The following is a 23,833-nucleotide window of genomic DNA, read 5'->3' on the forward strand; positions in this document are numbered from 1 at the left end:
TTTAACAATTTCAGGTAATCACTGAGAGCAGGGAAGGATGCAAACCCCAACCTACCTGCAGAGCAGATTTCCTCACGTTGGTTTTCTCATCTCCAGCCCTCACTCTCAGCATGGCCATGACTTCTTTTCCTATCCAAAATGAGGACAAAAAAGAATTACTCCCAAGAAAAACAAATTACCCACAGCACCGGGTGGAACCACACAGCCCCAGGATGGTTTGGGTGGAAGGGACCTCAAAGCTCATCTTGTTCCACCCCTGCCATGGTAGGGACACCTTCCACCATCCCAGGCTGCTCCAAGCCCCATCCAACCTGGCCTTGGGCACTCCCAGGGATCCAGGGACAGCCACAGCTGCTCTGGGCACCCTGGGACAGTGGCTCACCACCCTAAAGCAGCACAAACTCAATAAATCAGTAAAAACAAACTCAAATCGTTCCCCAAAACTTTCAGAAAGATTGAACAATTAAAATCACTCAGACCAATCCAGAATGAGGCATAAGCCAGAAGGAAAAACAAACCCAAACCATTTCCCCACTTCTTTCATTTGAAACCTCATCTTAATATATCACAAAAGAAAATGATGGAACAAATTACTTGAGACACACAGAAAAAAAAAGAAAAAGATGAATCTGTAATTTCTGACCTCTTCATTTGTCTACACAGAAGAAGTCAGGCTAAATTCTGAGCCTGAGAGCTCAGCAGATGAGTCAGGCACAGCCTGTGGCTCAGGTGAGCCTCGTACCTGTGGGAAGAGCTACCTGGGCAGAGCTCAGACAAAAGGAGCCAACAGAGCCAGGGGAGGCTCTGCAGAGCTCACAACACCCACAGCCTCCTGGGAGCTTTGCCTCAGAGCTGCACACAGCAAGAATGTACGAACTGCTGTGTGCCACAGAGGGAAAAGGACTCCATTTGTTAATTCCTTGAGGCTGCAGAATGGCAGCTGCAAAGCACCACCTCAGAGTCTGCAAGGAAACCAGAACACATCTCTCTCCCCTGGATGTCACTTTAGGGCTCAGATTTCACCCTGCACAGCCATATTCATACTTATTTCTGCATGTTGGCAGGGAAAAAATACATCATCGAGGCAAGAAGTTATTAAATGACACACACTGAATGCACAGATCAAATATTTCTCACATTTTGAATCACTATTAACTGGCCATAAGGACTTCAAGCATTTTATCATGGCTTTTAAGGTTTTTATTTATTGCTGTTTGTCAGATTTCCCAAAGATATGCCAAATTTGGAGATCTGTTACTTAGAGATTCACATGGACATCCATCCTGTTGCCATTAAAAATAGGATTAGTCACAGGGAACTAAGCAAAACTAGCTTAAAAATACATTTTTACCAAAAGGAAGCAAATGGACTTTGATCTGGGCTTTGTTAATGGGCAGCTAAGTGCAGTTTCCATCCTCCTCCCAAGAGCAGCTGCACAGGAAGAGCACAGAACCTTCCCACTGCAAGATTTTGCTACTAAAATAGTCCAGTCTTGTGAAGGTGACCAAATAATCACACTTTGACATTGATTTTTCTGATGTAGAAAAGAGGGGGGGGGGAAACAACAAAACAACCAAAAATCCCAAGTTCTAAAGGGCTGAGAACTCCCAAGGGAAGGGAATGTTTGATGCTGGTGGGCAGAGGGAATTCTGCAGTGCACACCTCACCTGGCAGGTCATCCCCACCCTCGTTATCTCTGCCCTTGAGCACTGAGCATGTTCTGACTATCCCTGGCTGAGATTTGTTTCTTTTCTAAGAGAAATGAGCTGTTTGGTCTACAGAGGAGAGCAAAATTAGCACAGGCACAAGCCAAGCACTGGCACGGGCCAGACAGCTTTGCTAATGCACCTTGACTGCCTCGGAGAGCCCTGGATTCCAGAATCCTCTGGAGTTCCAGACAGTCTTTCTTCATCCCAGCCTTTTCTTAATTTGTTTTGCCAAGTGCCAAGTGTGTGCTCAGCTGGGTATCAGAGACAAACCCAGGCATCCTCTGGCACGAGGAGCCTGCAACCAAAGAGGGAATTCACAATACCTTGAGTGGCCTGGAGGACTTGTCTATCTGAGGGAGCAGATTAAGGGAATTTATCAGCAGAGTGTGTTTGAAAAAAGGAGCTTTCAGTGGGGGGAGACTGGAGCCTGGCTCCTGGAGATAGGGAGGGAGATCCCATGGAACAAAGGCACCACAGCAGGATGTGAGGCAAGCAGAGAATTGGACTGTCAGCAGTTCAAGGGAGGTGAACAGCAAGAAGGGAGAGCGCAGCTGCTGGCAGGGGTTGAGAGGTTAGGAAGAAAAGCTTTTCCACACAAGAGGAAAAGAAAAAGGAGAGGTTTAAAGGAGGAACATCCCAGCCACAAAAGCCAGCTTGCATGGTGATTTCATGCTATCAACACATTGGAGGCAGCTTGCCATGCTGCATCAGGGCATTTTGTGTGACACTCTGCTTTCAGCTTTCAACCTGATGCTGCAGAGAAACAGATCCTTGCCTACAGAACAGCGAGGTGCTGTGCTTTACACAGCAAAATAGATCAGTTCTTTGTGCACTGGAGCAAGAGATTTAATTACCCTGAAATTCATGGAGCTGCAAGTGTTATATTCCACATAAATTACAAATTGGGAAGAATAAATTACCTGCTTCTCAACAAGGGTTGCCACCGCATTAGTACCAACAGACATCTGCATTTCAGGATTAAATGTATTTTTCAGACTTGAGTGGAAATAGTGTTTCCTTATGGCTGGCAATTCCACCCCCTTCATCACCCCTAAGTGTTTTGTAACAGCTTTCTCCACTTCCTTTGAGAAATGGACAATGAAAACACTTCAGAAAGTCTGATTTCAATTAAGGCTTTGAATGCTTATCTGGAAAGGCTGCTTTAATTCTGACATACCATCAGGCCCAGCAGTGTCACTGCTGTCTGTCAGCTCGATAGTTCTGAAAGTTGCTAAGGTCTTCACTGGATGGTTGGACACAGCTGAAAGAAAAGATAAAAGCTGAGGAATAATAAAAGCATACATTCACCTGGCAAGAAGATGGTTCAGCGTTAAACAGAGAGCCTCATGCATGCCCTAGGTTTAACAGATATGTGTATTTTTTAGCAAATGGCATGCCAAGAAAAGCCTGAGACTTACTGGAAAAGAATGACTCTATACCTTCTGCACTGACTGTCACACTCGCAGTGTTTGTGTTTGCTTCCAACACTGTGCGGACAGAGGCTGCCAAAAAAGAGAAATAAAAAAGGAAATCAAACAAAGCATTTGAATTCTGGATATCCCTGCCATTCCAAATGCTTTTTGGGTGAGCAATCTAGCCGTGAGGTGCTGGGTGCAGGCTCTGAATTGTGCCATCTGGCCTTCACCACACCTGAGGGAGCTCGGAATGCCAGTCACGAACAGAACAACTTAGCAGAAGCAAAAGGCAACTCAAGATTTAATCAGCTGTCAGGCAAGAATGAACTGCATTTTTTTTTTTTCCCAATGAGCAATTTTGGTTGTCTGTAAACATCCTTCAAAGGGACCTCACAGAGGAATCTCTTTAGAACTGATACACGAGAATAAATCCCTTCCAAATATAAGGCTTCATGAGGAACAAGGCTGATGAATTACTGCTCATTATGGCGCAGGACGTAAGGACTCTGCGTGCCAGTTTTTAAGTTCCTGACAACTCCTACCTCCCAGCAATTATCCCCTTGAAAGTTCAAGAATGATTTTCATTACCTCATGTGCCCACAGTACTCACAGCTCTGCAGTAAGTCCTGAATGCTCTCCAAGGTAGCTGCAGCTTTCATCTCGAGACAATGGGCGAGGCTGCTGAGAGCTTTGCTCCGGACCACGGGGGCTTTGTCTGAGCACCGGCCAAACACCATGACCTGCACTAAAAACTTGTGCTTGAGCAAACTCTGCTGCTCCTGGGACAAGGAGCTGCCTGGGCTCCTCTCTGGCAGCTCCAACAAAGCCAAGGCTACATCAAGAGCAAACACTCTGTAGGAAACCTGCAGGAAGAAAAAGCACACGAGGCGCTCTGTTAATGGAAGTGAACACGGAGTTTTCTTGCCTCTGGCTACCAGCAGTGACAGAGCTATTCAGTGCTGAGATTGAACCCTTCATCTCCAAAGCATCAAGGAAATGCACTTACTTTGGTGAGTGAGTATTTATAAAGCCAAGCGATGAATTCAGCGAACTCTGCACAGGGGAGCTTGTCCAGCAGGGCCACCAGGGCCTGGGCAGCGTAGGTGCGATAATCAGCCTTGTCTGGGACCTGAAAGACAAGGCCAGGGCACCCTGTGATACTCCACTGCTCTGCTCTCAATGCCAGAAAGGCATTTCAGGGCTTTAGAGAAGTGGATTTTTATTTAATGAGCTGTTATCTTCACATTCAACAGCACTGAGAATCATCACAGCTCCCTCAGTCACTACTTCACCATCACACGTTTTCATTGCTTAGAAAAGATTGTGAAAACAGATTTCCTAAACTCTTAATGATGTTCCAATGCATCCACACGAGTTTTCCAGCCCCAGAAGCAGCAGAGCTTGGCATACCTTGGTACAGATATGTTGGAGCAGGATTCGCAGAACAGGATAAACAGCTTCTTTCAGCTCATCCACCAGAGAACTGCACGGGGCAGAGAGAGAGAAGCAGATTTTAACTAAGCTGCTTTATAGCAGAGGAAAAGTCAAGGGCATTCCTTCTGGAACGCATTTGAGAAGTCAGGAAAAGTGGCCATGATTCTGCAATCATGAGTGCAGCAGGCTATGCTCAGAGAACCATCCTTGCTTCCCGCCTTAACCTGGCTTTGCAGGCACAAAATAATTTCTTCCCATACTTTTCTAACAAGTGGAAGGGTAACATGAAAAGCTTCTTTGTTCTCAATCGACTTTTATATGTTGTCTGGGGATCTCTGCACAAGCTACACTTCCAACAACATGGATCCCCAACAGGGGGAATAAACACAGGCAAAACACATCATTAGGCAGGAGAGAGCAAGAACTACAGAGGAACGAGCTCCATGTTAATCTTTCATTTCCTTCACAATTCTCTGTAGTTAAACACAAGACCTGAAAAACTGACACAAAGCAAAACAGAGAAAATGGGTCCTTTCCACAGCACCTTCTTCCCCCTCTGCCAGCGAGCTGGGTAAATTCCCATTCCAGACATTTTAATTAAGCCTCATTTGCACAAACAACTTCAAAGCCAGTGCCAGTTTGTCTCATCCCTTTATCACCTCAACAGCAAAGCAAAGGCATGCCAGAAGAAAGGAGCAGCCATGCTCAGAGCTCTGGGTGTCACCTGATAAATTTCACAGCCTGGCTCCTGGCGCTGGTCACAGCTGATGTGATGGGAAGGGGCTCACGCCTGGAGCCCCTGCTGCTCTCCACCATCAGAATGACGCTGAGGAGGCGCTGGAACACACATCGAAGGGTCTGCAAAGAAGGGGTGATTGCCAGGCTTTTTTCCATGGATAGGCACTCCAGGGGCATGAAATAATTCTGAATCAAGCTTAGAACCAGCCAGCAGCACAGGTTAAAGCATGAATAAATATAATAATTAAAAATGAAACCATCAGAATGACACTGAGGAGTTGCTGGAACACATCGAAGGGTCTGCAAAGAACGGGTGATGCCAGGCTCTTTTCCATGGACAGGCACTCCAGGAAAAGAGTGCCTATCCATGAAATAATTCTGAATCAAGCTTAGAACCAACCAGCAGCACAGGTTAAAGCATGAATAAATGTAATAATTAAAAATGAAACCATTAGAATGACACTGAGGAGGTGCTGGAACACATTGAAGGGTCTGCCAAGAAGGGGTGATGCCAGGCTCTTTTCAGAATCTCTGCTGGTCAGAGTGACCCTGAGATGTGTACAAGCTTCTTTTTTCCCAGCCTGGCAGCTGAAGGAGGAGTCAGGACTTTTCTGTTCTCGTTCTTAAAGCTGTTTATTGTTTCTTATCTCTAACATTCTTTCTCTGACCTGCTGAGGTCTGTCTGGCAGTCAGGTTGAGGCACTCTGGTGTTATCTTTTATACTAAAAACTACCTGTACAATATTCACCATAACTTCCCAATCCCCATCACCTGTGTTAGACAGTGAGCTTCTGCTCTAAACCAATCCAAAAGTGCCAACATCACCCAGAAAATGGAGGCTAGGAAGAAGAAGGAGAAAGGACAAGGCACACCCAAATTCCTCCATCTTGGGACCCCAAGCCCCCCTTTTTAAAAACCTCAAAAATCTATTTTTCACCCTGTAATAAATTCACTATCATTCTACTTAAACTTTTTTGACTTGTAATTCTTCATATAAAGGTTGGTAATTTTTTCCATGACTCAAGATCAAAGTCAGAGGGGTCTTGGGCTCTGTGCCAAGGTCTCTGAGCCCCTGGGCAGGGTCTCGAGTCCTCCAGAGCAGCCAGAGGGATTCCCTGGGTTTCAACAGATGGGCACTCCAGGGTCATGAAATAATTCTGAATCAAGCTTAGAACCAACCAGCAGCACAGGTTAAAGCATGACTCCTAGCAGAGAAAGTGTCCAAGAGGACACTGTAAATACACACAACACCTTTCCTGGCTGTGATGTTCTCATGCAAGCCCAGTGAGGTCTCGGAAGGGCTTTCTGAAAGCATTAACAGCAACCCTCCAAACAGGACAAAGTGCCCCCTCCAAAGTCCCCTGTGGACTTTTTTTTTGCCAGAAACATTTGGAGTTTGAGGAATCTCACTGGGTTTTGCACAGGAGATGTGTTAAGCTAAATATGTGTTTTGAACTGGAACTCTTGGAGCTGCCTCCCTTGCCGTGTTTTTGGGACCACAGCTTGCCTCATGATCCTGACATTCCCTGAGCAAGCAGGAGAGGCAGGGAAGATGAGGCAGGTCTGGGAAGGGGTGTGACTACACCTTGCTGTCACCACAAATGCCAACAGCTCCAAAAAGCTCATGCTGCACTGAGAAACCAAGGAGGCAGAAACACACAGGGGGCTGGAGCTGGGCTGGCACTCAGGACTAAGCAGGCTAGTGTGTACTCCAGGCTTTCCTGACTAGACAGCTGCTGCTCCCCAGCCTGCAGGCTCAGAACCAGCCCAGGGGGACACACAGACTCCCAGACACAGCCTGGGCACACCCAACCCTCAGCAGCCCCATGCAGAGCAGCAGCACTCAGCTAAGTGGGAGATGCCCCGCTCTGGTGCCAATTTAAACAAATACAGATGGGAGTTTCTGGCAGAACTGGCTGCTCCAGGGTCCCAGAGTGTTCTGTGACCAAGAACCAGCCCTGCTCAGCCTCACTGAGTGCACAGAGCACTGCACAGCCCAGCTCCTCACACGCTGCCAGGCGGTGCTGCAGCTCCATCTAGCAGGGAATCACAACATTCCAGGCACAGGCAGCCACCTGGAACTCTCTTCTTTGAGGTTCACAGACCCAATGCCACTGCAGATCTCCTTTGTTTTCATTTCATTTGCCATAAGAGTCAGCAGAGCATGGAATTCACTGCACAAAAGTGCAGCAGCAAATAAGGGCTGGGGTGGAAAAAACCATCTCTGCTCTGACCCAGCAAAAATGGCACAAAGAGGGAAACTGAAGTGAAAAGTAAAAACCATCCAAGCAAAACTGACATGCCAAGAAGGAAAGAAGCAACCACTCCTTTTCCAGCTGCTGTGAGGATGTTAAAGGTTCTGCTGAACTTGTACCTTATCCTCTGTGCCATGGAGAGGGGAGCACAGCAAGTGAAGTCCATAATAGGCCAGCTCAGGAATGTACTTGGCTTTATTAACATCCCTAAGGAAAGAAAGCAAAGAGATGTCTTCACCTCTCATCAGAGCAAATGGGAGTATTAAAAGAGCTCTTTGACTGTGAAACATTCAATATTCACAAGATGCTGTTTGCTGTCAGCACGTGGAACACATTCCAATCATCTTTATAAGAGAATTTGTCACTTTCATTGTTATACAAACTGGGCAACAACACAAGCACTGAGGGCTTTAATTGTTCAGACCATCACATAAACACTAAGAAATATTAAGAATTATTTGCTCACATGTCTGCTGAAAACTCGAACTCGTGGAGCACTGGCTCAAAGCTGGTCATCTCAACAAAGACCTGCAAGGGAAGAGAGCCAAGCTGAGCTCAGTGCCCTGAGGGGAGGGTGTGCAGGGCTCCAGATGCCGGGGGTCACACCACTGGGTTTAACTTTCAAACACCTCCCTTGAAGCAGAATAAAAGCAGAGCCCAAAGCCCAGAAGCTCCCCCCAGGAACAAGTGGGGGCTGCCCCTGGATCCCTGGAAGTGCCCAAGGCCAGGCTGGAGAGGGCTTGGAGCAGCCTGGGACAGTGGAAGGTGTCCCTGCCCGTGGCAGGGGTGGAGCAAGATGAGATTTAAGGTCCCTTCCCACCCAAACGCTTCTGATTCCAGGAACAAAACACCTGCAAGTATCCAGCATGAGAGGCAGACACAGAGCAGGCACCCTGCTCCTACATCTCCCCAGTCTGAGAGGCAGACACAGAGCAGGCACCCTGCTCCTACATCTCCCCAGTCTGAGAGGCAGACACAGAGCAGGCACCCTGCTCCTACATCTCCCCAGTCTGAGAGGCAGACACAGAGCAGGCAGCCTGCTCCCACATCTCCCCAGTTCCCATCAGGGACAGGTGACCCTGGCAGGGCTGTCACCTCCTCCATGTGGAGTGCTCTGCATCCCCAGGAAGTCCGTGTTAGGGGACATAAGGTTCCTCAAGCTGGATCCTTCTTACCTGCATACAGTTCTGCATGCACTGAGGCTTTTCTGTCAGGGAGAACTTGGGCAGAAGCCTCAGGAAGTTTTTCAAGAGGAGGAAGATGGCATTGCGGACTTGGAGAAGATCTTCTGTTGAGAAGTAAACATTCTCATCATCCTCTTCCTTCTCCTCTTCCAACATATCTTCCATCTATATTGGCAGAAAAGAGAAACAGCTTGCCAACAATTTGCTTATTACTAGGGATGTGTATCTAAGAGATTACACAAATATCTCACACTGGAGCTGTCGTTCCTGCATGGTTTCCCTTTCTTTCTGCTCCTTCTGGCATTGGGCTGAGAGCGTTGAGATTTTGCCTTCTTCCTTTTCTTCATCTCTTGAGGCCAGCATTTTGTCAGGGTGTGAAGACATTTATCAAACATCACTTGGTGGAACACCTGGTTGGCTATGCTGCCTGCTCAGAAAAGACAAACATCAGTCCTCTTCCAGACAAGATACAGAGAGCATCAACCACCTGGGCATCGTGTCCCACTCCTGGAAGTGTTCAATGTCAGGCTGGAGCAACCTGGTCAAGTGGAAAGTGGCCCTGCCCATAGAATGAGATGAGCTTTAAGGTCCCTCCCAGCCCAAATCAGTCTGTGTTTCTATGATCTCTCCACGGGTGCCCCAGAGCCTAAGAAAGTTCAAGAGAAGAATAAAGAGCTGCCTGAAGTGCACCAGGCTGATGCATCATCAGCAGTGACACATTCCAGCAGCACCATCAGCTGAATGACCCCTTCCAGCTGCACCTGGAGATCAGCAGAACCTCAGGGCCTGCTGGAATACAAAGGGATCCAGCTGTGAACTAACCTGCTGGAAACACTCTGCTCCAGGTCATTCTAAACTGATAGTTTTGTTTGCACAAGCAAACCCATCCAAATGTGCTGCACAGTGAAACGCTCCCTGCTTACAGAGCAGCAACAGGAATAAGCTCCTGCCTTGACTGTCAAAGCAGAGGGACTGTGTGGTTCCAGCTCTGTGCACTCTCCTCTGTCACCCTGTCCCAGCACACAGACCTGCACTGAGGCCACCCAACCCCTCTGTGACAGGGGTCCAGTGACACTGCTCAGCACTCACACCACGCTCAGCTCGCAAAATTCCCGAGGATTTCAGGGACACCAAGCCAGCACCACCACTTGTTCCACCTGGAATTGTTACAAACCCGACCCTGCCTGACCTGAGCTGTCCCCAGGCACAAAGAGGAACATTTCAGGGCTCACCTGGGATCTCCAGCAGCAGCAGGTAGAGCCCAGCTGAGTGCAGAGCAAACACCCTCTGCTGTGCGTTGGCTCTTTTGTGCTGACCCACGTGCACAAAGTGATGCAGCACGGCCACCAGGGCCTGGTGGGACAGGCTGTTCTCAGCAAACAAGGTCCAGACATTCTGAGGCAAAACAGGAATAGTCAGGAATCCCATAATAACACAGTGTCCAAAACTAGCCATTTTTCAGATTTTAACAGATGCCACTATGACCAACTCTCTATGTATTATCTGCTTTAAAAAGTGTTTTAATAAGTATAACACACTGTAATTAATATCTATGATATAATAAATTTATTAATATCTAGGATATATTAATTATTAAATTAATAACGGTTAAACTATATTGATTATTAATTATTATAATAACACTATGTATACTTAATAAAATATATAGCATATAATAATATATAATGATATATAGTATGTATATTATATATATTATGATAATGTATTATATGATATGATGTGATAGGATATAACTAAGTTCTATTATTAAAATTTGGGAATAGCTTCCTTCTGAAGCATTCCAGCACACAGAGCAAGAATTGCTTGAATAGGTTTTGAATATATTGTGAATTTCAAGGCAAGACAGATGCGAAAGAGAGGAAGTGAGAGTGGCTGGCTCTGCTCAGGGGATGTCACCTCTCTGCTCTCCTGGTCCCCGGCAGCAAAGGGCGCCAGAGCGCTGTACAGGCGGGTGAAGGTGTCGAGCCCATCGGCCGTGATCTCCTCCGCTATCCAGGGATCCAGAGGCTCGGTCTCCGTGAAATCCAGATCCCACACCGTGTCCACCCACACTGAGAAAGAAAAAAACTGTTTATAAGCGCCAGGGGTGAGATTTCTCCGAAACACGCGTTTCACCCAAAATAAGGCTCCAAAATAAACACGGACTGCCCAAATCCAGCGGGACACGAGCGCGCCAAGGCAGCGCTGCCAGTGCCGGGAGCCTCCCAATGCCTGGGGTCAGCGGCGCCCCGGTGAGCGGGGAGAGCCACCGGAACCGGGACCGGGACAGAGGGACCGGGACTGACACCGGTACCGGGACAGAGAGACAGAACGGGAGAGAGACAGAGACCGGCACCGGGACAGAGAGACCGGGACACAGACTGACACCAGGACTGGGACCGGAACAGAGACCCGGACGGGGACCGAGGAAGGACCGGTAGGGAGACAGAGACCGAGAGAGAGACGGACAGCGGGACAGAGAGACAGAACAGGAAAGAGACAGAGACCGGGACGGGAACAGAGACCTGGACCGAGACCGAAACCGAGACCGAAACAGACACAGAGAGTGGGATTGGGAAACAGAGAGACCGAGAAACACAGCGACCAAAACCGGGATAAGGGTCGGGAAACCGGCCCCGGCCCCGGCCCCGATCCTAACCCCGACCACGACCCCGATCCCGATCCTATTCCCGACCCCGACTCTCACCTCGACCCGCACCTGCGGCCAGCTCCGACAGCCGCCACCCACCGAGCGCGCTCCGCAGCCGCTCCGCCGCCATCGCGCCGCCGCCGCCCGACTTCGAACGCGCCAATGGCGGGCGCGGGGCGGCGCGGGCCAATCGCGGCGGGCGCCGCTGCCCCGGAAGGAGCGGGGCGGGCGCGGCCGGGCCGGGGCGGGGCTGCGCGGTGCGCGGTGCGCGGTGCGCGGTGCGCGGTGCGCGGTGCGCGGTGCGCGGTGCGCGGTGCGCGGTGCGCGGTGCGCGGTGCGCGGTGCGCGGGTCCCGCCGCCGCCGCCCCGGCAGCGCTGCCGCATTGCGGCCCCCCCGCGCTGCCGCCGCCGCCCCGGCTCCTTGCCCGGCGTCGCCGCCGCCCCGCGCAGCCCCGCCCCGGCCGCGATCCGCCAGCGGGGCCGCGGGGTCCGCTTGCGGCGCCCCGCGCCGCATCCCGGGACCATGAGCTTCTTCGGGTTCGGGCAGAGCCCGGAGCTGGAGCTGGTGCTGAGCGACGCCGAGAGCCGGCGGCGGGTGGAGCACAAGACGGAGGAAGGCAAGAAGGAGAAATACTTCCTCTTCTACGACGGCGAGACCGTGTCCGGGCGGGTGGTCCTCACCCTCAAGAACCCCAACAAGCGGCTGGAGCACCAGGGCATCAAAGTGGAGTTCATCGGGCAGATCGGTGAGCGGGCCGGCCTGCGGGCCCGGGGTCCCTTCCTGATGCCCCTCGTGGGGGCTTCAGGAGCAGCGCTGCACCGCACGGTGCCGGGATCACGCTGCTGCCGGGGTCCAGGGAGGATCACTGCATCCCACAGGTGCCAGGGGTCTGGGGAGCGTTGCTGAACCCCGTGGTACTGAGATCCCTGCGGGTGCCGCGGATCCAGAGAGCTTTGCTGGTGCTGAGTCCAGGGAGCATCACTGCATCCCATGGTAACCTGCTGGTACCTGGGGTCTGGGGGCATTGCTGTGCCCCACAACACTAGGATCCCAGTGCTCCTGGAGGCATTGCTGTGCTCCACAACACTGGGATCCCACTGGTACTGGGGGTCTGGGGGCATTGCTGTGCCCCACAGTGCTGGGATCCGACTGGTACTGGGGGCATTGCTGTGTCCCATGGCACTGGGATCCCACTGGTACTGGGGGCATTGCTGTGTCCCATGGCACTGGGATCCCACTGGTACTGGGGGCATTGCTGTGTCCCATGGCACTGGGATCCCACTGGTACTGGGGGCATTGCTGTGTCCCATGGCACTGGGATCCCACTGGTACTGGGGGCATTGCTGTGTCCCATGGCACTGGGGTCCCACTGGTGCTGAGCAGGTTCCACTCACTCCCGAGTGATGCCCGGCTGCACGCAGCATTCCCACTGCTGCTGGACATTATTCCACCCTCCGAGCTGGACAGCCTGGCCTGTTCTCCAGGCTTGAGCCCTGGCAGAAGGAAGGGCATTCCAGTCCTTTTCCAGGTCATTGTTCTCCTGTCCTAATTTCTCGCTTCTGCTCGGTCACCAGTTTAGCTCCGAGCCGGGCGCGCTTTGGTTCCATCCTGCAGCTGCAGGTCAGCCCAGACCTGCTGCCAATGCCAGCTGCCAGGCCCTGCTCCCCAGGCTGGCTGTTCCTGCTCCAGGAGCTGCCTGCCTGCTTCTCTCGTGTGCCTGCTGATCCTCTTAGGGATGCTGAGGTGCTGATGGGGTGGGTTTTGTCCTTACGTCCCTTTTACCTGGGTGGATCCCCTTTCCTGGGGCTTGCAGGCTCACCTTGGCTGATCCCACCTTCTGCTGCACACACCCCTGCACGGTTGGTCGGGTGACTTCAAGTTGTTCAAAACTTGTGGTCATCTGTGCGTGTAACCAATTCAGGTTTAATGTTTCCTGCTTTCGAAGGGGAAAGGCAGCTGCCACACCCACTCCTCCTTCGGAGTGGAGCTGTCCGTGCTCCACGGACATGCCTTGAGCCCCACAAGCCAAAATAAGTTCAGGATGTTCCTTCCTGTGGCTGCGTGCGAGGCCTCACATCTGTGGCTCTCTGTGCTTGGTTCTAAACCCCAAAATCACTGCTGGAGCCAGGGGCCTGCAGCCTTTGCATTGCAAATCGTGTGGTGAGGGAACATGAGCAGGAGATTTCCCACCCAGCCGCATGCTGCTGTTTGAGTTTTATTGGCTGTGCTTGTGCCTGACTCTGGTTTTTGGAAGGGAAGGGAGTGTGTAAATGATGGAGTGTAGGTGAGGCTGTTCACCAGGAGCCAGGCTATGAGCTCTTATTGATACAGTTCCCAGTGGAAATGAAGCATGAACTTTGTTTCTGCTCCACTGTCTCTGCTGTGCTGCCTTGCCTGCAACTCATTCCCTGTTTTGGAAGACTTTTGAGCCATGCCTGCATGGAATTACTGCTTTGTATGCACATTATTGCCCAAGCAGGGTGTGTTACAGCTGCTGTGGCTGCATGTCAGTCCTTATGCCCCTCAGGCCTTTCTGATAAATCACTGAAGTTTGTTCCACTAATTGCACTTCTCAGTGCTTTCCATCTTGTATTCTGACTTCTTGCTGCCACGAGGTCAGCGTGGAGGTGAGACAATTTAACAGGCAGGGGGACTGGGTTGTGAAGGAGGGATGATTTGCAGGGAAGATGCTCCAGAGCAGGTACCAGAGGCCAGACTTTGAGTGCTGGGTCCTGCCTGCTCCCAGGTGAGCACAGAACCCCTTCCAGATGGTTTCACCTCTGGTGGCTGTGGCCTGAGCAAGCCACCAAAATGTTGGCAGGTTATTTTCTCAGTCTGGAAACCTTATAGCTCTGAAAACCTGAAATTACAGCTTATACCTGTTTGACAGGCTGGAGTTTGGGAAACATCACTCTGCTAAAGGCTGCAGGGTGCCAAACATGACCTTCTGAGCCAGCAGAGAGCTCAGTGCACTGACATCTGCCTCCCCTTGCTTTTTTGATTTGTGCCTTCTGCATCGTGTGTCACGATGGTCTGGGCTGATTCCTCTATTTCTGTGGCTGGTTCCTCTTTTTCTCTTGGCACGTGGCTTCTCCCTGTCACACCAGCAAGCACTTTCCTCTCAGTGGACACACAAATTCAATGCAGAGAGAGAGAGGTTTGGTTATTTATGTCACCTGCCCAGCCTAAAGGGCTTGGTGACATTTGCTGTTGTGCGTAAATGAGGGGAGCTCTAGTGCCAAAATTTCCATTAGAGAGATAAGGTGAGCACAGGGCTGTGAGGAACAGACATCACTTAAAAGCTGAAGTCTCATTGTGCATCTCAAGGAGGCTGAACTGCAGTTCCTGAGCACCTCTAATACCTCTCAGCAGCCTCCTCTGCACGGTTTAGTGCTGACACTGAGCTTGTGTGAGTGTGATTGTGTGATGACTTAGGGTTTTGTTTCCTCATCTAAGCAGAAAGGCTTTGCCTTGCAGAAGGACTGTGTGGGTGTCCTGTAGGCACAGGCTCACACGCAGGGCTGGGAAGGGCAGGTTTCATTGATGGTTTGGGTAATCCCAAGCTGTTCATGCAAATTGCAGAGATTGAAGGGTTTTGTTGCTTTGTCTTGAGGCAGAAAACTCAGTGGAGGTGTGGAGGATTGCTTTCATTAAATGAGGAAAGCTGTAGTTTCCTGCTGATGTGGGAGGGTTGTGGGGAAAAGCGAGGCAATGCTGGTCACTTGAGCTGGTTTGAGCAGTGCTTCCAGAGGTGAGAGCTCTTCCCTCACCGTGCTCACGTGGCCATTAATGTGTTATCCATGGGCTGGAGGATTCAGCTGCCTCCCCACACACAGGGTGGTTGTGCAGCAGGATCAGCATTGTCATTTTTTCCCTGCTGCAGCTCAAGGCCACTCGAGCTCTTTGCTGCCCAAGGATAAGCAGGAGCAGTTGGAATCATCGTGTCCCCTCGGTTTTGCTCTGTCACTGTCTGTTCCAGGCAAGCAGTGGTGGCTTTTCCTCACAGTGGCAATGCCTTTGGCCTGGAATACAGTGCAGAAGATTATTGGAAGGGTTTGCATGAGCTACAAATATTTAATATTGATAATAGGCAACTTGTGCCTCCCCAAGGCAAGTTCTTGATTTGTTGTAGTAAAGGAGGCTGTGTGGGCCTTTTCCTTCCTATTTCAGGGAGGAAAGTTGTGGCCTGCACCTGGCTCTGATGGAGAGCAGAGAACAAGTGCAGCTCCCCTGGTGGGTTCTGTGAGTGGTGTTGAAGGAAGGAGTGACCTGGACAAGAGAGTTGCTGAAAATCTCCTGTGTCACCTGGGGTTAAGCTTACCCTGGATTTCCATTTTCCTAGAGCTCTACTATGACCGAGGGAACCACCACGAGTTCGTGTCCCTGGTGAAGGACCTGGCCCGGCCTGGGGAATTCACTCAGTCACAAACGTTTGACTTTGAGTTCACACACGTGGAGAAACCTTACGAGTCCTACACGGGGCAGAACGTGAAGCTAAGGTGAGTCCCCTGCCCTGGCTCACCCCAGTTCTGCTCTGTGTGAGTGCTGGTATTCACTCTGATGATGCAGAACTCCAAATTAATTTTGGGGCCTGAGTTATAAAAGGCTGCCTTTGAGGTCTTTATTTTACAAGCATGCATCAGGCTCTTTATGGAACTTGTTTTTCCCCTTTTGAGTGACAAGAGAAATCAGCCCCTTTTGAATCAAATACTTGCTAATTTATTTGATAATTCAAAGAATCAAAATAAACTGTTTGGTTTAGTCTCCAGTGGGGATATTTTTGCTGTAATCAGTCTTGTCAACTTTAATTGTGCTCTGTATGCAAACAGATGCTTTGCTGGTGCCTTGTTCATATGTTGGAAATGATATTTCACATTAAGGCGCTCAATTGACTCAAAATCCTTTCACTGCCTTCAAAGTGGGGGTTGGAAAAGTCTGAGATCTGCTCTGGGAGGTGTGGCTGTGCAGCCTGATGTAATCTTGCAAGAGGGCAGTGGTTTGAACATGTGCAGGCTGTTCCTCAGATCCCCAAAACGGGGCTTAGGTAATCCAGGCTCACAAATGCTTGGAAGCTGAGAGAATTCTGCTTTTCCATCTGAAAATTCCTTTCTGCCTTTTCCCCTGGGGGGTGTTGGCTGCTCCAGGGGCAGGTACACATAAAGAGCTGGGGGCTCTTTTGCTGTGGGTTTATTTTGTTCAGACCTGGACTATAAAAGAGCAATGGAACAGCAAATGACATGGCAAGAGGAGCTTCCTTGCTCTTCTGCTTCCTTGTGGCCATTCTTTGGTTTCCTGCTTATTTCACCCATTTGGACATTCCCCATTCTCTGTTCTTGAAATGCTGGCCCTTCTCTCAGCTGTGCATAAGTTGAACTGAGCACCTCACCTTGCCAAGGAGAAAGTTCCAAGCTTCAGCGGGAAAAAGGAACTTTCTCAGTGGATCTGCTGAGTTGATCACACGTTTTATTTAGATTTGCATTGAAATGCATTTCAGCTCTTTACATGGATCTGTGAGGTAAGGATATGCAGCCCAAGCCCCCCTGGGGCTGTCCCTGCTGTCACCCTGATGGGAGGGGACTGTCTGTGGTGGTGTTCCCAGGGGTCCCAGGATGAGGGAAGAGATGAGAATCTTGACTCCATGTTTCAGAAGGCTGATTTATTTTTTTATGATAAATATTATATTAAAAGAAGATGGTATATTAAAACTACACTAAAGAAAAAAAAAAGGATTTCATCAGAAGGCTGGCAAAGAAAGGAATGGAATGATAATAAAATCTTGTGACTGACCAGAGACTCTGAGACAGCTGGACTGAGATTGGCCATTAATTAAAAACAACCACATAAGACCAATCAAAGATGCACCTGTTGCATTCCACAGCAGCAGATAATTATTGTCTACATTGCATTTCTGAGGCCTCTCAGCTTCTTAGGAGAAAAGATCCTAAGGAAATGATTTTTCACAAAATACATCCATGACACTGTCCCTGCAGGTATTTCCTCCGTGCCACCGTGAGCCGCCGGCTGAACGACGTGGTCAAGGAGATGGACATCGTTGTGCACACGCTGAGCACCTACCCCGAGCTCAACTCCTCCATCAAGATGGAAGTGGGCATTGAGGACTGCCTGCACATCGAGTTTGAGTACAACAAGTCCAAGTGAGGGGCTCAGGAGCAGCTGGGGGCTCTGGGGACCCACCTGCTGCGGGTTTCCTCAAAGGAATTCCATGTCCTCGTGCTCCAGAGAGGCTGGGAGACAGCTCAGATTCTCCCTGGTCCCTGGGTTCCTCTCCTTTTCTCATGTCTGGGTCAAGGAGTGGGAGGCAATGGCTGTGGCTCACTGAGCCTGGAGCACAGCATGAAATTCTTGCTGTAACTTCCCACTGCCTGTATCCAGATCAGTGCTTCCAGGTGTCTCCAAAAGGCAATGGTTGCTCCTTTCCAGGCAGTACAGCTGAAGTGGGAATTAACTCCAGCAAAGAAGTTGGGAACTTTTAAACTACTCTTAGTGCATCGTTCCCAGCTGGTGCTGGCAAATCTCCCTGCAAGTGGGGGTTGGACTCAATGATCTCAGAGGTCTTTTCCAACCTAATGATTCTGTGATTTCGGTTGGTTTTAATTGATGTAAAATAGTGAGTCTGGAGCCTTTGCTCTTACAGAGGCTTCTTGCAGATATTCAGCCTGAAACAAAGTATTTAATTTATCTGCTGGTGCTAAATGTTCTTGTGTGTTTCCAAAAGAGCAGAGGATGGAAGTGAAGGGCTGGTTGCTGGTGGGGGTGGTTGATTTGCCATCTGCTGGGGATGAGAGCAAAGTGCCTGCCCAGCAAGTTCCTGCAGGTCATCCTGAGCCCTGCTCTGCTGCACAGGGTTTGATCCTGGTGTTTCCTCCCCTCTCGTACCAGGTACCATTTAAAAGATGTGATTGTGGGGAAGATCTACTTCCTGCTGGTGCGGATCAAGATCAAGCACATGGAGATAGACATCATCAAGAGGGAGACAACGGGCACGGGGCCCAACGTGTACCACGAGAACGACACCATAGCCAAGTACGAGATCATGGACGGGGCACCTGTGAGAGGTGAGAGGGCACAGGAACCCCCAGCACTGCTCTCCTGGAGGATCTTGGGGTGGGAATATCACTCTTGAAGTACCTTCTGAGTGCTCAGCATCCCATTCCACTGTTGTGGGTTCAGAGCAGGGGATTGATTGGATCCCCTTCCTTCTCCAGTGGGATGAGGGGCAACTAAGACAGAATCAGTTGCAATGGCTTAATTCTTTTGATGAAGCAGTGGCAGAACCAGCTATAAATTCACAGTTGGCATGGGCCACCAGCTGGCATTGCTGCAGCTCAGAGCAGAGGTGGTGTTCTTGCTCTGTGCCAATCTCCTGTGCCACTGTTCCTTTGCCCAGCAGAGTCACCTGCTAGAGAAAATGTCACCTTACTGATTTTTTCCTGCAGTGCTGTCTTGATGCAGGTCCCAAAAGAGTCCTGTGCTGTTAGAGTGGAGCTGGAATGGCTGTCAGCAAGGGCAGGATCTGGCTGAGAGCTGTGCATGCTGGTTTCTGGAGGGAGTTGAGGTCTTGTAGCTCATGTTAGTCCACTTGTGGATATGGTGACAAAGGTTGTGGCCGTGTGAGTTTGTGTTTGCTGCTGCTCTCCTGGTTTTCTCTCTGCATCCTGTCTGTGCTGACAGCTCTTGCCCTTTCCAGGGGAGTCCATTCCCATCAGGCTCTTTCTGGCTGGCTACGAGCTGACTCCAACCATGAGGGACATCAACAAGAAGTTCTCTGTGCGTTATTACCTCAATCTGGTGCTGATCGATGAGGAGGAGAGGCGCTACTTCAAACAGCAGGTGAGAACCAGAGCTGCTGCTCTCCTTGGACCCGTGCATGCTTGGTTGGGATGCTTTTACAAGGACCTGCTGGGAACTGAGGATTCAGCAAGTGGAAGGATAGTCTAGAAGAATGTCCATTTTGGGATTCATCACATGGAAGGATGATCTAGAAGAATGTCCATGCAGGTCAGGTGTGTGTGGTGGTGAGGAGGAGTCTGCAAAGTGCCTGCCTGGGATGTCTTTTCTGCTCAGTGGTGGAGCTTCTGTGCTTCACCTTACTAGGACAGAGGTGCTGTGGATGTCCTCCATGTGCCCAGACCCCAGGGAGGAGCTCTCTACCCAAATTTCAGGCAGGCTGTGTTGTGGAACATGGCTGTGGATGGAGCACCGAGCCTGGTTCACCCCGAGGTGTTGGGTGGGGCAGCAGAAGGTCTCAGCAGAGGGTCCTAGCAGAAGGTCTCTCTCAGCAGAGGGTCTCTCTCAGCAGAGGGTCTCTCTCAGCAGAGGGTCTCTCTCAGCAGAGGGTCTCTCTCAGCAGAGGGTCTCTCTCAGCAGAGGGTCCCAGCAGAGGGTCTCTCTCAGCAGAAGGTCTCTCTCAGCAGAAGGTCTCTCTCAGCAGAGGGTCTCTCTCATCAGAGGGTCTCTCTCAGCAGAGGGTCCTAGCAGAAGGTCTCTCTCATCAGAGGGTCTCAGCAGAAGGTCTCTCTCAGCAGAGGGTCTCTCTCAGCAGAGGGTCTCTCTCAGCAGAGGGTCTCTCTCAGCAGAAGGTCTCTCTCAGCAGAGGGTCTCAGCAGAGGGTCTCTCTCAGCAGAGGGTCTCTCTCAGCAGAGGGTCTCTCTCAGCAGAGGGTCTCTCTCAGCAGAGGGTCTCAGCAGAAGGTCTCTCTCAGCAGAGGGTCTCAGCAGAAGGTCTCTCTCAGCAGAAGGTCTCAGGAGCCCTGACAAGCCTTTGCTGTGTCCCTGCAGGAGGTGGTGCTGTGGAGGAAAGGGGACATCGTGAGGAAGAGCATGTCCCACCAGGCCGCCATCGCGTCGCAGCGCTTCGAGGGCACGTCCTCGCACGGCGAGGCCAAGGCCCCCGGGCAGCCCGCGGACAACAACGGCCGGCAGTGAGGCCGGGGGGCGCCGGGAGCCCCCCAGCACCGCGGCACCCACGGGACACTGCAGGGACCTCACAGAAATAAATACCCGGTTTTGACTTCATTCCTTTCTTCGGAGGACTGGCGGGGTGGGACGGGGCGGGAGGGCTCGGCCAGCTGGAGTGGAGGTGCCGTGGCACTGCCCAGTCCATCCCTTCCTCTGGGGCTGGGCCTGGCTGCTTGGAGGCCGTGTCTGCTTGGAGGCCGTGTCTGCTTGGAGGCCGTGTCTGAGCTCCTGATCTCCTCCTGATCTCATCCTGATCTCCTCTGTGCCCCGAGGGCTCGCGTGGGCTGCGGGGAAGGAGAGAGCGAGTGAAGGCCCCGGCTGCGTGTGGAGGGTGCTTGGGAGCTGTGCAGGATGGATGTTTTCCTTGCCTTTCCGAAATCCTGCCCGGTGATGAGCTGGATGCTAGAGGAGGGATCAGAGACTGTGGCGTGGCCCGCTGGAAATCTTGTGGTGTCATCCCCTCGCTGCTTCCCCTTCTTCCTCTTCGTGCTGGCGTTGGATTCCTTGCCTCGAGCAGCTGGATGATGGAGGAGACTCAGCCCTGGGACTGCCAGCCAGCCACGTGGAGCAGGGGCTGTGTCCCACCAGGAGCTGTGGCTGGTAGGAGGGAGTGAGATGAAGGTGCAGGAGGAGGTGCCATGGGGTGGGCAGAGCGGTGACGGTCCCAGTGCTCACAGGTGGGCAGCAAGTGGGGCCAGGAAGGCTCCTGGCCACGAGCTGTGCCTTCCTAGTCTTGTCCTGAGATCCACAGCTCCCAGGTGCTGCTGTAGGGAGGTGTGGAGAGCAGCTCTGGAGCTCTTGGGGGCTCTCCTGTGGGTGGGTTTCTGCTGCCCACGCTGCCCTGCCCGTGTCTGTGTCCTGGGGCAGAGCAGGCTGTGTGTGGGGATGGACAGCAGTGTGGGGACACGAGCACATGGTCTGGTTTGCTGAGGCTGCTGCCTCGTGCCTGCAGGGTGAGGGTTAGTGGGGACAGAAGGTGGATGCAATTGTTGTGGGAGGCTCAAACAGGCCTGCTGGAAGGAGCCAGGCAGCACCTGGAAGGTGGCAGAGCTCTGATTCCAGAGACACATTCCTGAGGCCTGAGCTGAAGTCACCAGCGAGGTCTGAGAGCATGCAATGAACTGAGAACCTGAATGTGGGTTTCCTTTTTTAAAATAAGCTGCTTTTAGCCTTCAGCTAAGTAGATTCATGAGAACATTCCCAGAAGGAAGTCACTCCTCCATTAAAAATCAGATGTGGCTTTGTAGACTTGATTGACTGAGTTTGGAGATGTCCATCCTGTCCAGCTGCCCTTCACCAAGCAGGTGGTGAGACCTCCTACCCCAGGGGGAGACCAGCCTGCACTAAGTGCTGGGATATGAGCTCTGTCACGTGGGATTTGTCTGGATTTCCCTGAGTTTGTAGCTTGTTAGTTTGTCCAGCTTCCTTTTGGCTCTGGAATCAAGCTCCTCTGTCCTACAGCTGAGTGTGGAGCAGGTGTTTTGCAGCTGGGAACTGGAAGTGTCTGCTGTGTTCAGTGGAGGGCGTGGGGCTGGGTGGGAAGGGGAGCTTTTTATGTCATGACAGCTACTGTATTTCAGTGATCAATGTGTGTTTCTGCTTGCCAAAGTAAGTTATCTTTTCCTCACCACGTGTAAGGTTGTGGTTTGTAGTAGAGCTGGCCAGTCTCGCTCTGTAGAGGACACTAATGCTCTCATCTCTGCTGAATGCTCCTGTCACCCCCTGCTTCTGCTGTGCCCCACTGAGGACGTGGCTTGCTTGTCCCCCCACGGGGAGTCTGTGCCAGGGGCTGGGGCCCTGTCTTCCCAAGGCTGGAGACAGCAATCACCCTGCTGTGCCAGGGCAGAGCTGGGGACCTCTGCCATGGCGAGGGACCCTGGATGTCACTTGGGACACTCCTCCCTCCCTCCCTCCCTTCTCTGGGGGGAACTGGCTGTGCTGCAGCCAGGCACAATCCTTTAGGGACAAGTGAGGCTCCTTTGGGAGCTCTTGGGGATAGCAAACTGTTCTTCTAAGGGGAACTGAGCACAGCAGTGCCCTTACAATCCTTTTTAGCTTTCCTTCAGCTCCCTCCTTGCCTTTATTCCTTTATTCCTTTATTCCTTTATTCCTTTATTCCTTTATTCCTCTGGATTGTAGGCCATGTGGAAGGAAAGAAACCCCCTGGATGGAAATGTCTCTGCATTCCAGGAGTGGTTTTTTTCCTGCCTGCCTGGGTGTGAGAGCATTGCCTGGCTCTAAGGAGATGGCTGTTCAACATCTGCTCATCACTCCAGGGGGTTCCTTTGGAAAAGGTGCAGGAGCCTATACATTGATTTGGGGGATTTTTCCTACCCCATGTCCTGTGTGTGGAACCAGAATTGAGGAGTGATCCCCATTTTTACTGATTCTGAAGGACCATTCAGCCTGTTAGCACTGGGCCCTGTTTGCCTGGGCTGAGCACCCCTAGAGAGAGGCTGGGCTCACTCCAGGACGAGGCACTCAGAGCAGAGTTCTGTGAGCATGTCGAGGGGCACTCGTGTCCCCCTGAGCTGGTGGGTCTGTGCTGTACTTGCCTCATTCCCTCCCTCCCAGGCAGAGGGGAGTGGGCAAGTACCAAACCAAGCAGTGCAAGTTGTAATTAAGCCTCTGCTGTGTTTACATGTTTCTTAATTCGTCGTCTTTTCAATGGCTGTATTTTAAAACTTGGGTTTTTTTGTCTCTCCAATTAAAAAGAGCCAGCCCTGGCTGTCAAATGCTGTGCATGAGTTTGTCTGATGTTTTATATTGGGTTGGGTTGGTGTTTTTTTCTGTGCTATGAAGAGATTTTTCTTTAAAAGTGCCACAGTGTGCAGCTCTCAAACATGCTGGAGGAGTTTGTCCTTTGTTATCTTTATAAATCCTTGGTCTTTCTTTAAGCTGTGTCACTGCTTGGCAGCTGTGCTGCTGGAGGACCCATGTGGCTTAAAAATTAGCAGGCTGGCTTGATTTTCTTCCATTTCCCTGATGTCAGAACAAAAATAACGTGGGAACTTTTGTACCTGCAGGAAGTTCACTGTGGTCTGCTTTGTGTATCCATCTCCAGAGAGACTGTTTACAACAGCATGCACTGACAGGACGAGGGAGAAGGGCTTCAAACTGACAGAAAATAGTTTAGATGGGATGCTGGAGACAAATTCCTCCTGATTGTGTGGCTGCCACACCCCTGGAAGTGTCCAAAGCCAGGCTGGACAGAGCCTGGAGCAACCTGGGCTAGTGGAAAATGTCCCTGCCCATGGCAGGGGGTGGAATGAAATGATTTCCAGGTCTCTTCCAACCCAGGCCATTCAATGATTCTAAATTTTCTGGTTCTAGACAGAACTCAGGGATTCCTTCCCACACAACAATGTCCCTCTGCAGTACATGGAGCTGCACTAGACCCCAAACTAAACAAAGAAGATGGACCTGTTTCTTCCCCAAGAGATAAATATCAGATTTTCCTGCTATTTAA

At 51.0% G+C, this 23,833-nt stretch overlaps 2 protein-coding genes across 3 annotated transcripts in view; one reads left to right on the plus strand and one right to left on the minus strand.

Annotated features, from left to right (window-relative positions):
* NCAPD3 (non-SMC condensin II complex subunit D3) overlaps window positions 1-11,589 on the minus strand; it is a 34,263-nt gene extending 22,674 nt beyond the window's left edge. For both annotated transcript variants that reach the window (XM_050983465.1, XM_050983464.1), the window contains exons 1-14: window positions 11,443-11,589; window positions 10,653-10,807; window positions 9,968-10,130; window positions 8,987-9,162; window positions 8,727-8,900; window positions 8,018-8,079; window positions 7,671-7,758; window positions 5,283-5,416; window positions 4,535-4,607; window positions 4,131-4,253; window positions 3,735-3,987; window positions 3,128-3,211; window positions 2,887-2,970; window positions 56-129 (exon numbers count right to left, since the gene is read on the minus strand). In XM_050983465.1, coding sequence (XP_050839422.1) covers window positions 56-129; window positions 2,887-2,970; window positions 3,128-3,211; window positions 3,735-3,987; window positions 4,131-4,253; window positions 4,535-4,607; window positions 5,283-5,416; window positions 7,671-7,758; window positions 8,018-8,079; window positions 8,727-8,900; window positions 8,987-9,162; window positions 9,968-10,130; window positions 10,653-10,807; window positions 11,443-11,515 — 1,716 coding nt within the window. In that variant the 5' untranslated portion in view covers window positions 11,516-11,589. The remainder of the gene's footprint in view (window positions 1-55; window positions 130-2,886; window positions 2,971-3,127; window positions 3,212-3,734; window positions 3,988-4,130; window positions 4,254-4,534; window positions 4,608-5,282; window positions 5,417-7,670; window positions 7,759-8,017; window positions 8,080-8,726; window positions 8,901-8,986; window positions 9,163-9,967; window positions 10,131-10,652; window positions 10,808-11,442) is intronic.
* Window positions 11,590-11,810: 221 nt separating this feature from the next.
* VPS26B (VPS26 retromer complex component B) lies at window positions 11,811-23,104 on the plus strand. The gene is made up of 6 exons (XM_030232755.2): window positions 11,811-12,131; window positions 15,729-15,885; window positions 17,377-17,541; window positions 18,287-18,462; window positions 19,095-19,237; window positions 20,185-23,104. The coding sequence occupies exons 1-6, from the start codon at window positions 11,909-11,911 to the stop codon at window positions 20,329-20,331; spliced, it is 1,011 nt and encodes a 336-aa protein (XP_030088615.2). The 5' UTR covers window positions 11,811-11,908; the 3' UTR covers window positions 20,332-23,104.
* The last annotated feature ends 729 nt before the right edge of the window (window positions 23,105-23,833 follow it).

Source organism: Serinus canaria, chromosome 24 (assembly GCF_022539315.1).
Source record: "Serinus canaria isolate serCan28SL12 chromosome 24, serCan2020, whole genome shotgun sequence".
NCBI classification, from domain to species: domain Eukaryota; kingdom Metazoa; phylum Chordata; class Aves; order Passeriformes; family Fringillidae; genus Serinus; species Serinus canaria.

Coding starts and splice junctions, on each gene's coding strand:
- VPS26B (XM_030232755.2), top strand. CDS start 11,909: ATGAGCTTCTTCGGGTTCGGGCAGAGCCCGGAGCTGGAGCTGGTGCTG. Junction 12,132..15,728: donor GGAGTTCATCGGGCAGATCG/GTGAGCGGGCCG, acceptor CCATTTTCCTAG/AGCTCTACTATGACCGAGGG. Junction 15,886..17,376: donor GGGCAGAACGTGAAGCTAAG/GTGAGTCCCCTG, acceptor CTGTCCCTGCAG/GTATTTCCTCCGTGCCACCG.